The 14704-nt window shown below is 41.5% G+C and overlaps 2 protein-coding genes across 4 annotated transcripts in view; one reads left to right on the forward strand and one right to left on the reverse strand.

Moving 5' to 3' along the window:
- Positions 1-11238, forward strand: part of fancl (FA complementation group L) — a 34883-nt gene extending 23645 nt beyond the window's left edge. Inside the window, exons 8-14 of the mRNA XM_014414393.2 lie at positions 2822-2972; positions 3092-3175; positions 4221-4266; positions 5688-5769; positions 6503-6619; positions 9898-9969; positions 10349-11238. Coding sequence (XP_014269879.2) covers positions 2822-2972; positions 3092-3175; positions 4221-4266; positions 5688-5769; positions 6503-6619; positions 9898-9969; positions 10349-10384 — 588 coding nt within the window. The 3' untranslated portion in view covers positions 10385-11238. The remainder of the gene's footprint in view (positions 1-2821; positions 2973-3091; positions 3176-4220; positions 4267-5687; positions 5770-6502; positions 6620-9897; positions 9970-10348) is intronic.
- vrk2 (VRK serine/threonine kinase 2) overlaps positions 9327-14704 on the reverse strand; it is a 28210-nt gene continuing 22832 nt past the window's right edge. For 2 of the 3 annotated variants that reach the window (XM_004554618.6, XM_014414391.4), the window contains exons 12-15: positions 14258-14430; positions 12477-12623; positions 11039-11197; positions 9327-10827 (exon numbers count right to left, since the gene is read on the reverse strand). In XM_004554618.6, the coding sequence (XP_004554675.2) occupies positions 10474-10827; positions 11039-11197; positions 12477-12623; positions 14258-14430 (833 nt within the window). In that variant the 3' untranslated portion in view covers positions 9327-10473. The remainder of the gene's footprint in view (positions 10828-11038; positions 11198-12476; positions 12624-14257; positions 14431-14704) is intronic. The other variant, XM_014414392.4, reaches the window with a different exon arrangement.

Consider the following 14704-nt stretch of genomic DNA (forward strand, 5'->3'; position numbering starts at 1 on the left):
GTGGGAACTAGTGCGTTAGCGCAGTTAGCTTGTTAACATGTTGACGCCATCCAGCCCCAAGCACGGGGCGATCCGCGGTAACTCGTTAACGGAGATTTGCTGCGTTATGGCATTAATGTCATTTTAACGAGATTAGCGCTGACAGCACTACTGGGAACACAACGAGTATCACTGCACATTTACACCGACATCATCCTAGTGCAAAGACTAGTGGAAGCAGACAAAAAAAAACAAGCACGAGTCTCCTTATGGGGACCTGATCTGTTTAATATGTTGTGGAATATAGCCCAGAAGAAGCGTATAGTATAGCTTTTATTTTGGAAAGAGCCATTTCTCTGTAATAAACTCTCTTTTCCAAAGATGAGTGATTTCTCCATCAGATAGATTTATTTAATTTTTTTTATTTTGTTGTTTCAGCAACATTACATTTAAAAACTGTACTTTTGAGTTAATATATATATTTATAATTTTAATAAATGACAAATTGAAAAGGCATGAACATTTTTTTTGTATCGAAAAAATATCGAACCGTGACACCAAAGTATCGAACTGAACCGAACGGTGAATTTTGTGTATTGTTGCACCCCTAAAATATAAAATACCCCTAAAAAAAATCTTTTTTATTTTTTTTATTTTGAATTTTGGCCCACTGTGTATTTGAGTTTGACACCCCTGTTCTAGATGGACAGTCAATCTTACTTGCTTGCCTCGTCTGTGAGTGGTCATACTCCTTTTGTTTATCTATGAAGTTGTAAAATCTGAAGATCACATGTAAATAACATTACATATAATGAGCGATTTAAAATAATAATAATTTGTCCATTGTTCCATAGAAGAAAATGTTCATGCTGGCAACATGCTCACATCCATTCTCAGTAAAATGTCACGTTGACGGCATCCTTTTGCAATTCTATAAAATTACAGAGTGAAAGAAATTACAATAGTGAACAAATAAAAGAAATTGTAAAAAGGGGGTTAAAGACAGTAAAATTTAACAGCATCCAAGTAAAGAGAAGTGAATAATTTCAACCTGGCTGCTTTTAGGAGTCAAATTGAGGTCAGTCATAAATAGATAAAGAGGACTGATTGAGATGGCCAAAGAGCAAATCTCAGCTCAGACTCACTCTCTTTTATACTTTCCTACAGTTTGCCACTCTTACGCGTGTTCTCTTCTCAGATGCAGCAGGAATTCAATTACCAGCTCTTCTTCCTTTTTTTTTCTTTCTTTTTTTTCTCCTTCTGAACTGGGTCTAGCGCAGTTATCCTGAGCTGTAACTGTAATCATACCACTGGCATTAATTGGGCTGTAATTGCTGAGGCTCTCGGCACCTGGACGATGCTTAATTGTGTGCACTGTGCTGGCACAATGACCCATAATTTTTGGTTCATTTTTTCCTCTAATTTTTTCCTTCTCATTCCATCTGTATTGCTCTCCCACACCTCTATCAGCCTCCCTTTCTCTTCTGTGTGTGTGTGTAACCATGTGTGTGCACCTCAAGTTTATACAGTCTTCACTCACTGTCCATTTGCTGTCTACACTTTGAGTTCACTTTAATTTTCAAATGAAACATGGCAGCAAATGTCTTCTGTGCATTTGCTTTGGCATTAAAAACATTATATGTAATTATTAACCTTTTGAAATGGCATATTAAAAACCTGCCCTGTGTCACTGACTTTGAAAACCAAACAATTTGTCCAATAAGAACTCTGTGTTAACTGTTTACAGGTACCTGCTTACAGATATAACCAGAATACTTAAACTGGTTATATCTTAACTGAATATTGTAAAATTGTTGGAACTGCCTAGGAGATTTTAAATGTTTTTTTCTGAGATTGATTTAAGCTCGGTCCCACTCATTTTTATTTTGAACATGTATTAGAAATGGCAGCTAGTTCCTATTTACCCCCACTAATATATCTCAAGCTCACTAATAAATCATTATAATCTTACAGATATGATAAAGATAGAAAAAAACTAGGACAGGAATGATGCACGAGCCGTGCTCCAGCCATGTGAAAAACTCCACTCCACCATTAGCTTGTAGAGCCACTTTAGCAGCAATAACCTAGAGAAATCATTTTCTAAGGCAGAGTCAGTGTCTCACATCATTGTTGAGGAATGTTGACCTGCTCCTCTTCATAGCATTGCTTCAGCTCATTGAGGTTTGCAGACATTCATTTATACACAGATCTCTTAAGGTCCCACCACGACATCTCTGGACTTTGACTGGGCCGTTGCAACATCGTGATTCTTTTCTTTTCTTTTCTCTTCAGCCATTCTGTTGTAAATGTGCTGCTGTGCTTGGGATCATTGTCTTGTTTCTTGACACGAGCTTTAGCGGCCTGACAGATGGCCTCACATTTGACTCTAGAATACTTATCTAGAATACCCAAATCATCCCCCTCCTGCCTGTGCTTGCGTGCTGTGTTAGGTTTTTGCCAAACATGGGGCTCTGCATTACAGTCACACATCTCCACCTTGGTCTCAGATGGGCTCACATTTGACTCTACGTCTCTGCGATAGATGAATGTCCAAATGCTGTTTTTCAGGGTTTTGTTTTTTTTAATTACTCAGCATTTGTAATTATGCTGGGATGACCTGGATGCTTCAGACCTGCAAACTGTCAAAAACCTCTGCTTCTACAGTGCTCATACTTCCTAAGTGCATTTGATTATCAGCACCTGGTTGCTAATAATCAAATGTAAGCAGTAAGGAGTGCTCATAGTTAGCAGGTCAGACTGGGACCTGTGATAATAGAAGCTAGTTGTATCAAACTAACTGCTCTTACAGCAGTATAATTCTTCTGGTCTGGTTTATTAGAGCACTCTGGAGCAGCTCCACAGCCAGTTCCTGCTGGTTTTGGAGTCCCTGTCAGAGTTCTGGGATGTTCTGGATGAGATTGATAGCAAGACCTGGATTCTGGAACCGGAAAAACCATGTCACTCAGACACCACGAGGCGGATCGCCATTGGTACTGCTCCACACATCAGCAGATCTTGATGCCGCTTCACAGACCATAATACAACCAAATATTACAACCACCTAACTACCCACTGGTCTTTATAAGTGGATCTGTGTGTATGTGTGCAGGAAACAACGTCTCCATCAAAGTAGAGGTGGATCCCCGACACCCAAAGATGCTGCCAGAATGCTGCCTGCTAGGAGCAGAGCATGGTGGGTATGACCTGGGAGTCAAAGTGTGTTTGCAGGCAGCGCAAGAGCTCATCTGCAGTATTATAACCCCAAAACTAACTGACAATGATACAGCATGGGAAATACACAGTTATCAGGTGACATGCATGTGACAGTCACTAAGACGCCCACGTCCAAGCATTGCTTCTTGGACTTTAACTTAACTTAAATGAGTTCAATTAAAAAACAAAGTAGTAGTTTCATAAATGGGATCTTCCTGAGGCCTGTGCATCCTGCCTGTCTTCACACAATAACGTAGCAGCTGAGGATCAGATGAGGCAATAAAGTCTAAATTCTGTCGTTATTCAGATCAGATCGGTGAGAAGCTACGAGCTGTGAAAGAAAATAGCACTTTTTTTTTTGCTCTCCACACATCTCTGGTTGTGTTGACTGTTGTGCGTTGTTGTGTCAGAGGATCTGCTTCCAGAGTGGCACATCTTCATTCCCAGCGCAGCAACACCGGAGCCAGTCAGCAGGCGAGCTCGGGCTCCAGTTTTCTATTTAAGTCCCCGTCAATTGTCGGCCATTGTTTCTGTAAACCCAAGGTCACGCGACTCCTAGCCTGTTGCCTAGCAATGCAACTCAAAAGATATTAAACACACGCACACTTCAGCCACCAAGACGGGAGGCAGGCAGCGACCCTCAAATACAGGGGGTCGCATAGAAATATTGCTTTTTGCATGTAGGAATAACAAACAGCGAGAGTGATGAGCGCTGCACGGAGACAAAGCTCCCCTGTGGAACGGCACAAGCAACCATGGTTCATATCTAACAGCGGTGACGCCGCTGTCTGTGCTGATCTGGGCCTTTGTCCAATAAGAGATGTTGTTTGAGGGTATGCAGAGTGCTTTTTTTTTTTTTTTTTTTTTTTTTTTTTTTTTTAAAGGAAGTCTAATTTTCCAGGGCCTTATATACAGTGATAGTGTATCTGAAGCTGCTTGAAATGTGACTGCAGATCTAATTTAAGGCTGTTATTACTATTCTGATTTCCATCCAATTCCACATGATTTCTTGTGTTTTGTTTCAGTGGTGACTCCGCTGAGGAATAAGCTAAACGCTAACATGCACTTGTGGTAAGGTTTTCTCAGTCACTGAGCTTTCACATGCTAATTCAGCAGAATCTCTTTGAGCAGAAATTGAGCTCTGAATGTCACACACTTTCTGAAGAATATGGAATTATAATGTGATGTACTATGATATGATTTTTGCATTACTGTCAACAAATCAAATGGAAAAAAGCAAACCCATCAATACTTGCACAACACTTACTTATTATTTAACTATAAATAATAAGCAAGTGTTGTGGTTCCTATCAAAAACCGCTGTGAATGAAGAGCACATTCTGGACCTGCAGAGCATTCTCATCCACGTCTGCACCATCTATCTATCTTTCTTAGATTTAGCATCCTTTGGCTCATTATCTTTGACCTGCACAGAGAGCATTTTGAGCCACTCTCAGAGCAGTGAGCTGTTTTTAGATTAAAAGCTCAGAGGAACTCCCTGAATGGTACCTGCCCTTCACCAAACAGCACACAGGCCTGAGGCCTCGTCTACAAAAATATTAGATTATGTATTTGAACTTAGGCCCTCTTGTCTGTTGTGGAAGTAGACGCACAGCTGCAGACACCATGGAGTAGTTGTTCCAGCGTGAATATGTGACAAAACTGCATTCTGTGAAACTCCCAGATGAGAAAATTGCCCATAAGGTGTCTTTCACTACTGCCTCAATGGACCGACCACTTTTCCCACCTTCCAGGCTCTGGTTCCTGATTTCCTACCAGGTCATGTCGGTCCCCGGTATCCTGTGCTGTCACTGGCAGTCACTTCAGTCACCTCAAAGCTGAGAAAAGGTTATCTCAGGACCCACCTACTTCGTTTTGCCAACATTTTTGTCCTGTCTCACTCCCCCCAGTTCTTCTTGCTAAAAGGGAGTTTTTTCTTCCCACTGTCACCATGTGCCCATGTTTTATACAAGCATGTGTACTACGAAAGGGTAAAACACAAGAACAACTCATCTGTGGTGTTTGCAGCTTTTCCACCGTGTCCATAACAAAGTGTCATCCGTGTTTTAATTGTTGGTTTTGGTCTTTTCTTTATTATTTGTGAGCATATCTGCCATTCAAACTCCAATTCTTTTTATCTTTACATCCAGGAGCATTATCAGTGTCTAAGTGGATCCCTGCACAGAGAGCAGAGAACCATTTGATTAACACTCAGGGGAAGAAGGGAAAAAAGTCATTTCCAAATGAAGCTGGGTACAGATTTAAATTTCACCCCAGGTTTTAACATTTGCCTCCCTGCATGACACACATCTCAGTAAATTCCCCTCCACCACTGTACAGTCTGAGGCAGCTCAAATGTTCCTGCTATTTTTTTTTTCTTACATTTTATATAGCAGTAGTGAAAGTCTCCTAATCATCCCCCAGTGTCTTTGCAGGCTCATTTGCATGTGGTTAATTAGTGTGTGAAGGAGCTGTCTGTGGTCTGCTGGCAGGAACCCGGACTCCAGCGTCTTGCACAACCTCCGGGATGTTTTGGAGATCGAATTCCCATCACCTGCCACCCACGAAAAATCTGTATGTCACATAGTTGCCCCATTTTCCATTTCAAACGTGTCCCTTCATCTGTGTGTGTGTGTGTGTGTGTGTGTGTGTGTGTGTGTGTGTGTGTGTGTGTGTGTGTTTACATCTCTGCATACATTCTCCTGTTTGAGCTCAGAGTTCTAAGGGGGCGGACATACACTGCTGCTTATTTTCCCGTTTCTTTCCGCATTTTTCTTTGTGTGTTTTGTTTTTCTTAGAGGTGGGCTCCGGTTCTCCTTTAATTGGGTTGTTTACAGATAAGATCATTAGAATAACAAAGATGGCAGAATTCTCTGCACTATCAAACCGCTTTAATCACGAAAAACCATTTGTCTCTTTTTTTTTTTTTTTTTTTTTTTAAGCCCTCGTTTTTCTCCCCTCCCCTCTCTCCGGATGGGTTGAAAGGGTGTCCTGTTTATCCACTGTCGCCGCGGTGATTAATGCCTCCGCTTCATTAACATTCAGAGGAGTGCAAAAAAGTTGAGTTGACCAGATGTTGATTTTTGTTTTTTTTTTCTTTCCTCTGACATCGTCTCTTTTAATGGATAGCTGCAGGAAAAACCCCCAAAGAAAACAGGAGTTACTCATTACACCAAAATGCAACGATGAGCAGGGAGAAAGGAGTTACGGGGTGACGTGTGGAGTGTGTGTGCTTTAGTGTGTGTGAGGACAGTTTGTGCCAACAAGCATGCTGCACATGCACATTCACTGCTCTCTGTCCGTGTAGAGTTTCAACCTTGAGTGTGGCATCTGCTATTCATATCGACTTGAAGCTGCCATCCCTGATCAGGTGTGTAATGACCCTCGCTGTGGGCAGCCCTTCCACCAGACTTGTCTCTATGAGGTATGAACACACACACACACACACACACACACACACACACACACACACACACACACACACACACACACACACACACACACAATTTGAGGTTTACAGCAGGGTTTCTTCCATTTTTAGATTGAACAATGAGATCAGACAGATGTGTTCACATCAGCTTTTTATAACAGATGAGAGGGAAAAAAATGCAAGCTGCATATAATGGCTCATCATTGGCCTTACATTAAAACTGGATATTAACTCAGTAAGTCTCAATGAAATATGTGTGTATGAACTATTTGACACGTTTGATGCAAGTTAATATGAAGGATTCAATAATGTTGTAGGCAACACAAAACCGAAAGCTTTTGAAACACGTCGGACTTCAGTGGATATGTATACATGTGTTATGTTTTAGGAACAAAAGGATGCAATATCATTTGATGGAAATGCAAATTATTAACCTACAGAAGGCTGAATTCGGAGGCATCCTGAAAATCACAGTGAACAAAAAATTAATACAGCAAGGTAGTCCATTTTGTAGCAGGTCCACACTAATGGTGCAACTGCCGATTCTGGTATTCTATGGCAAATGCAAATGTCATAGAATACCAGAATTGGGCTCCACTGGGGCACAGGGCCCACTGGAGGACGTCAGCTGTAAGATGACCCTCATGAAGTCTGTTTCTGTATTTGTGGCATGCAAGCAGATACCAGTCCTGCTGATGAGTTAAGGGCCTTCTACAGCCCTGTCTGCCCTCTGCTACTCAGATGACCAGATCAATGTCCTGGAAGTTAAACAGAAATTTTTTTTAAGGAGAATATAGACTATGTATATAAAGATTACAGATGGACCGATCCGATATTACGTATCTGTCTGATACTGACGTAAATTACTGGATCGGATATTGGAGGGAAATAAAAAAATGTAATCCGATCCATTAAATACCAAAAAAGCACCTCAAAAAACTTGCGACATGGCGTAACTCGGCTCACTACCGTAGCACGTCGGAGCAAGCATTCCCACGTTAAGCTTAACAACAGATATATGGAGCGACTGCCTCGCCCTCTCCTGCTGCTATTTCAATCATCAAACTGATCAATGATCAGCTGATCGGCTTTTCTGTCGCGAGTCTGTCTCTTTGTTTGTTTATCGCCCACTTCGCGCCAGAAAGAGGAAACCAGCGGCTGAACAACAGCAGCACGTTTAAGCTTGATAAGCTGTTGTTAGAATTTATTTAATATCACTTTCTACACCAGGATCCTTTTCTACAGCTGACGGCTGGTAACTGTGCAGGGGCGGATCTAGCAAAGTTCAGCCAGGGGGGGCCGATAGGGCATGAACAGGGAAAAGGGGGCACAAAGACATCCTTTTCTTTCTTATTCTCATTTAAAATGTCGAGCTTTTAATAAATAATTATCCGAGTCTTACACCCAAAGTTTTAATCTGATGTAAAATGTATAGAAGTCCATTACTGTATATAGTAACTATTAAGTCTAATATACCCCAGTAAGCTATAGTACTTTTTCCTTTGGGAAGGTATGATCTGTGCAGTGTGCAATTTTGTTGAAGAAAGATGTTGTATGTATTTAATTACTCTGGAAAAATAATTGATTTCTGTGCATTTTTTTTTCACACTGCATCAAATTAAAGTTGATTACGTCGATTAAGCATCATGAGGTGGAGGGTGGGGGGTGGTTCCCTATTTTTTTTTTTTTTTTTTTGCTGGGAGTTTTAGAACCCCACTAGTTAGGTTGCTTACTCTTTAAAATACCAGAATAGGGAGGATGGTGCAGGTTTAAGTTTTTTAGACTGATCAGTATTGCTGAACTATAAAATATTTTGAGTGCAGTGTATTTTTTGCATACAGGTATAACAGAATAGCTTTAGTGTTTGTGTTTTTTTACTTGAGTATGAACTTATACAAAAAGCAGCAAGATATAAAAAAAAAAACTGTTTTATTGATTAAAAAAACACTATATCGGATTCATATCGGTATGGGACATAAAGTGGTATCGTGCCATCTCTAATAAAGATGTCTGACATGACAACAGCCCAGATGTCAAGCCACAGTGATATGACTTATTACGGAAATGTTTTTTATATATAGCTGACATATCTTGATATAGAAATATTCAAGTTGAATAATCTTTGCTGTCATACAGTATGTGATTTCTCAAGAATAAAATGACATAACAGCGGTCAGTGGAAACCAAAATTATCAAGTCTTTTTTTTTTTTTTTTTTCTTTCTTTGAGCAATGGATATATTCATGGAAGCTACTTTGGGTTGTTTCCCTATTCAAAGGCTCACCACAGCAAGTAGGTTGGACCTGATGGTCTTCCTGATGCAAAAGGATTTGTTTGTTTGTTAGATGAGCGTGGAAACCACCACACTGTATAATTATGACTTTTTGAAAAAGCATGTGTGGCTGTATGTGGGTAAAAAACTGAGCATGAACTCACTGCTTAGGATGTATGGGTTCATATGACATGTGCCCAACAACTAGACTGTCACATCACCCATATTATAATCTCAGAAAGTTTAAGATTTACCCCGGACTACTTCAAAGCTACAACATGACCAAAAAACTGATCTGGTTATAATAATTTAAAAAAAATCCCACAGGACCACCAGCATGCCTCTGGGACACAATTCTCCATTTTTGACTTGAGTTTACAGTGCTCCCTCCTCAAACACTGTAAGGGTTCCTCCTGAGTAGTGGACACAGTTATAAACATCTATTTCATTTATTTGCTTAAATGAACAAAGTTTTGCGCATTACAGTTGCCATTTTCACTCAGTCATAATACAAAGCCTTATCCTGTTGCCTTCAGTGAGCTGCAGGTACAGTAAACATGCACATGAATACAGATTCCCCTTTGAGGACATACATATTGTAAACAGTGTTTCTAAACAGCATTTAATTTAATCAGGCACAAACGATTTGTGTTCATTAGCCATCAGTGTTTTAGTGTTTCAACAGGTGGGCTGCTCAAGGTGAGTGACAGTCAGATATGATCAAAGGTAGAACTGGACTAGCGCAGCCTTACGACACACAGGAAATGAGCACAGATGACTCTGTTTGGACTGTCCTCGGTGACATGCTGCACGGCCAGATATCGTTGAAGCTCAGAAACAAATCGCAGGACTCTAATCGACTTAAAAAAAAGAGCCCTTCAATGCTTCAAGGGTGCTGGATAATCTTAAACATAGCTGTACAGAGTGTATATTGAAAGTGCTGTTATGAGCCACACATCAGATTCAAGGTATTGATTTGATCTTTTCTCTTTTGCCTTCAGTGGCTGCGAGCGCTGCACTCCAGCAGGCAGAGCTTCAACATTGTTTTTGGAGAGTGTCCTTACTGCAGTAAGGTATGTGTGTGCCTCACAGTGTGACTGACAGCTGCCTTCAGAAAGCCCTCAATAGACATTCAGCTTATTAATTAGCATGCCTCTATACATCCTGTAGCCTTTTCTTCTGCCACTGCGCTTTCAACAATGTGCTGCATTCATACACTTTGACTGAAGCTACTCCTCGTCTGATAAAGGAGTAAGCGTGTGATACTGCGTGTCTGTGAATGCAGCTCGCCACCGATTCAAAGTCAAAGACGGTTTTATTCGAGCGTGTGAGTTGCAGTCAGAAACGAGAGCCCCCTTCATCTTTTTATCATAAAGAAATCTTTCATCGCATGTTTACCTTTACAGAACATCTAATAGGCAGAATAAACTGAGGCTTGTCCTTCTATTTCAGCCCATCACTGTGAAAATGGCAGCCCAGAAGTCCTGATGAGAGGCTTTGTGTTCCCGGCTGCTCCATCTCCACTTTGGGAAGGAGCTTTGAAAGGAGCTGTTAAAACTCGTCGATCCATTAGCTCCTCAAAGGGGCTTCAATGTACTTTGGCAAACTCTGACAACAGCAAGCAGTAAAAGAAAGGCGCCCAGAAAGAGGAACCAGGACGTCAGCCATTCACTCCATTGGGGACCGGCTTCAGGACTTGAGTTTTTGGGAACAGACTCTTCCCATTTACCCAAAGCATCTCTGTAGTAGAGCTGGCTATCCCAGTACTTTGGATGGCTGTACACCGCTCTCTGGTGTGTGTGTGTTTGCCTGTCCATGTCACGGTTTGCTCGCTCTTCTTTTCTCCTTTGTGGGAAGACTCGGCGCTCCATTCTCGCTGAGATCAGGGGCACGTCATCTGTTTTGCTGCTTGTCCTTGTGGGGTTACGTTTCTGTTAAAGAAGGTAATTCAAGTGTGTGCACTTTGAAGCATTTAGGTGTCAACTTTCAATTCTGCTTTTTCTTTGTAACCTTTAGAAATCTGGAGGAACAACCTAACAGAAGAGTCTACAGCACATCGTAAAGATTTAGTCAGGTGTAAATAGTTGTTTTGTAGCCTTTAGTGTAAAACAGGTTCAAACTGCCCAAGCTGTGGCCTCACACCTGTTTGGGTTGAGCTCTGGGCTTTACTGGAGGACTTCTGAGATCACGTGCAGCAATGGGTTTGGGCCTTTCTTCCTCTTCCTCACTGTCAATGTCTTCATAACTGCACACAGGCCTTTGCCTCGGGGACCTTCTGACAGCAGGGAGAACTTCTTCCTTCTATATTCAAACAAATAAAAGGCAGTTTGACCAATCAGGAACTTGATCATTTATTTGACAGTGAAATTTAGTATTTTAAACAGCCACAGCTCTCAGGTGCATTACAGGTAGAGGGATGAACACATCAAAGTACAACATCTAATGGCAAACGCACAAGAACCCAGGGTGCTGTGTTGTCTGCACTGTTCCACCACTGATTTTTAGCTGTGGGTAACCCCTGCCTGTCCAGATTCATAATAAAACAAAAACACTAGCCTAATTATTCTTCATCTTCATAACGTGCTCATAGTGGAATCCATAGGGGACAAAATCCACTAACCAACCAATCGAGGCAGCAGTGAACAGCTCCTGTTTTATGAGGTAAAATGACTGTTTTTGTCAGTGGAGGCTGGTGGAGTGTAATGGCTTGTCTGACAGCAGGTAAAGCAGTAAGAATGTTCTAATGTTGGCGTCTACTTAAACCCATATTGGTTCTTTGAGGTGTGTAAAATCTGTGCCTGATGACTGTGTCCACAGCAGCGTGAGGTTTTAGATTCAGGCTCTTGTCTGTGTGGGAGATCACTTCAAAGAAACCAAATTATAACCTGCTGAGTGAAAACAGTTTACCCACGTATTACTTTTAACACAGAAATATACAACACAGTTCTGCAGCTCCTGACTGAGAAACCAACTGCTTTTATGCATGACCTGCAATATTACACATCGTACGTCTCCTGCTGATCACTCTGTTTTAACAAAGTGCCTGTGACAGATATTTGAATGTCATTCTGTCTAAAAATACTAATTTTTGATCCATTTTGTGTAAATCTTCCAGTGTTTCACCTTGAATATATTACATGAGAAGTTTGTAACTTCATTTTTCAGATTTCTTTTTAATGCAGTGTGTTTTGTGTGCAAAGGTCTTAAAAGTAGCACAAAGGCTGAAAAATGCTGGACAGTAATTTACTCAGAGTTTGGATGCCTTGTGGTGTTCATGTCATCTTGTACACACAGAGGTGCAACATCAGGTCAGTCAAAGCTGACCTCATCATTAGGTTAACTCCGGCTTCAGCTGTAGTCTCTGATCTTTCTTTTAGACACTTTAGCAGGAAGCAGAAATGTCACACAGTAAACTGTTACACAAGCTTCTGAACCCTTCTGATTTAATATTCCAGTGTATTTCAAATCTAGTTTCAAAGTTATTTTTGTATTTACAAGAGATGTTAAAATGGGACTCGGGTTATGTTGTCTCAGCATACTGTTGCATAAAGGGTGACAGTTAAGGTGTTTGAGGCCTTACCTGTTCTGACAGAGGTTTATTGATGGGTGGTCCTCTGATGTAGCCAGCTGGCACTGCTTTGGACTTTGCACCTTCATGGACTTCATCATGGTCCTGTAGAGGTGCAGCTTTGGCTCTAGAGACTCCGCTCGCTCCTCCTGCTTTCTGCTGACGGAAACAAAAAGCAGTTTTATTATCTCTGTGATGGCTGATGTGAGGCCGACACGACTGCTTTCTAACTGACCTCATTTCAGTCACAACATTATCTGCGAGCTTATTTCTCCTCCTTTAATGCAACGCAGCTGGAGGATAGATTGGGTCAGATATGAGATCCTGCCTTCTTCAGTGTACGAAGCTATACAGTGCAATTTAGTTCAGTGTTCTGCGTTTACTTCACCGTGTGTCACCTGCTAGCAGGAGAGCTAACATAGCATTAGCTGACGCTAGACAAGCATCAGCAGTTTGTCTCAGATGAAGGTAAGGCTTTCACTGTCCACTTCCTCATCTCAGCTACTGACTCTCAGTTTGTTTCTTTTACTGGACTGTTACTGTTGTCAAGTCCAAAATAAATACTCAAACTCAATACCAATATCCAGGAGAATACACAGTCACATTTTTCATGTTACACATAGGCAGAACTGATAATATTTGCTGCCTGATGCCAGCACCAACATTATCACTACAAAAGTTGCTGCTGAGTCCAGATTCTGTGTGAAGCCTCAGTCTAAAGGCCATTTCCTCTGAACTCCTGATCTACAGCTGTGCATGCTTTGCTCCTATGTCTTTTAATGTCACGTGAAATCTCTTTACCCCATAAGCCCATCTTTGAACTGTCTTCCTTAAATAAAACTTTGCCTCACTACAAAACTATAATCCTCCATAAAATAATTCCATATTTATCCAACACTAGTGGCAAATGATTGTGTGAACATACCCATTCAGTGGCCTTTATCTCAGCTGACATTTACTCTCCTCACTAAACCGCCTGTAAATGGCCACTTCTGTTTAACTAGGGATCAAACTGGCCAGCACTTTAGCATGGAAATTAAATGACACAAGGAGAGGAGAGGAAATCAGGAGCATAATTGGAGACACCCTGTGCTCTGTAGTGTGTGTCATCAACTCCTTCAAATTGGGCCGTTGATAGTAGGGGGGGGTCAAGAAGTTATTCTGTTAAATTGAGGCAGAATCGCAGCCCTCCAGCTTCAGACCTGACCACCTCTAGTTCACATGCTCGTTGGGGCAGGTTAGCCCTCCCTTTCACTGCTGTCACAATTTAGCACTCAGGGTTAAGAGACTGAGCTGGGGAAATGAGGATCTTTGTGGCCAAACACTTAAGTAGTTGAATGTTGACTGAATGGTAAAATTCTGTCAATTATCACCAGTCTTAGATCTAATTTTTTTGGTGTATTCTCAGCTTCCGTGTCATAGTGGTTATTCTCCGATGCACGAGAAACATTTTAAGGAGGGCCAGTCAATGGTGAGAGTAATCAGACCATCACATCACAAAGATTCCCACTGGGGTTAAAGCCAGCAGTCTGTGGTGGTGAATCATACTTTCATAATCTGCCTGACGAATCCTGGCGTTGTCATCTTGGAATACGCCTGTGCCTGTGAAGTGACCACACCCGCTGAGAAAGTGAGCTGCTATAGACAGATGTCCAACTGAGCCAACATTTCAGTAAGAAGCCAAATACCTACTGGAGGATGAAGGTGGGTTCACAGGATTTCAGTGCATAAAGGAAAAGATGTCAGTGGTGCCAAATTTTTTCCACACCATCTCACAGGTTTTGAGTCCTCACCTTTTCCTTGGCTCGAGGATCTTTGGTGGGCGATTCCCCTGCAGCTCCCTGTGGCTTGGACAAATCAAGTCCTCCCCTGACAGCACTGCCCCACAGGTTTTTAAGATACTGGTAATCGGGCTTCTCTTGGTAGCCCAGTTTGTTCACATAAAGGAGGAATTTGGCCACCTCATCTGAAGACAGGAGCAGAGTGGACATCAAGAATCAGATATGTTAAGTGATACTGATAGTGATTTGATTAAATCTGGTTGGATTTTTACAAAGTTACTATTCCAGAAAGTGTGCATCTTCAGAAAATGAAGCACCCTGTATATTTTTGAGTGTGTGTGTCTATGTGTGTGGTGGTATCTCTCCGCAGAGGAGATCAAGCGAGCACGTGGCTAAGGACCTGCATGTGTGGAAGTGTCATACTCAGTCAGTCCTGATGCATCACACACTGGCCAGGTG

This window comes from Maylandia zebra, linkage group LG13, assembly GCF_041146795.1.
Source record: "Maylandia zebra isolate NMK-2024a linkage group LG13, Mzebra_GT3a, whole genome shotgun sequence".
Lineage (NCBI taxonomy): Eukaryota > Metazoa > Chordata > Actinopteri > Cichliformes > Cichlidae > Maylandia > Maylandia zebra.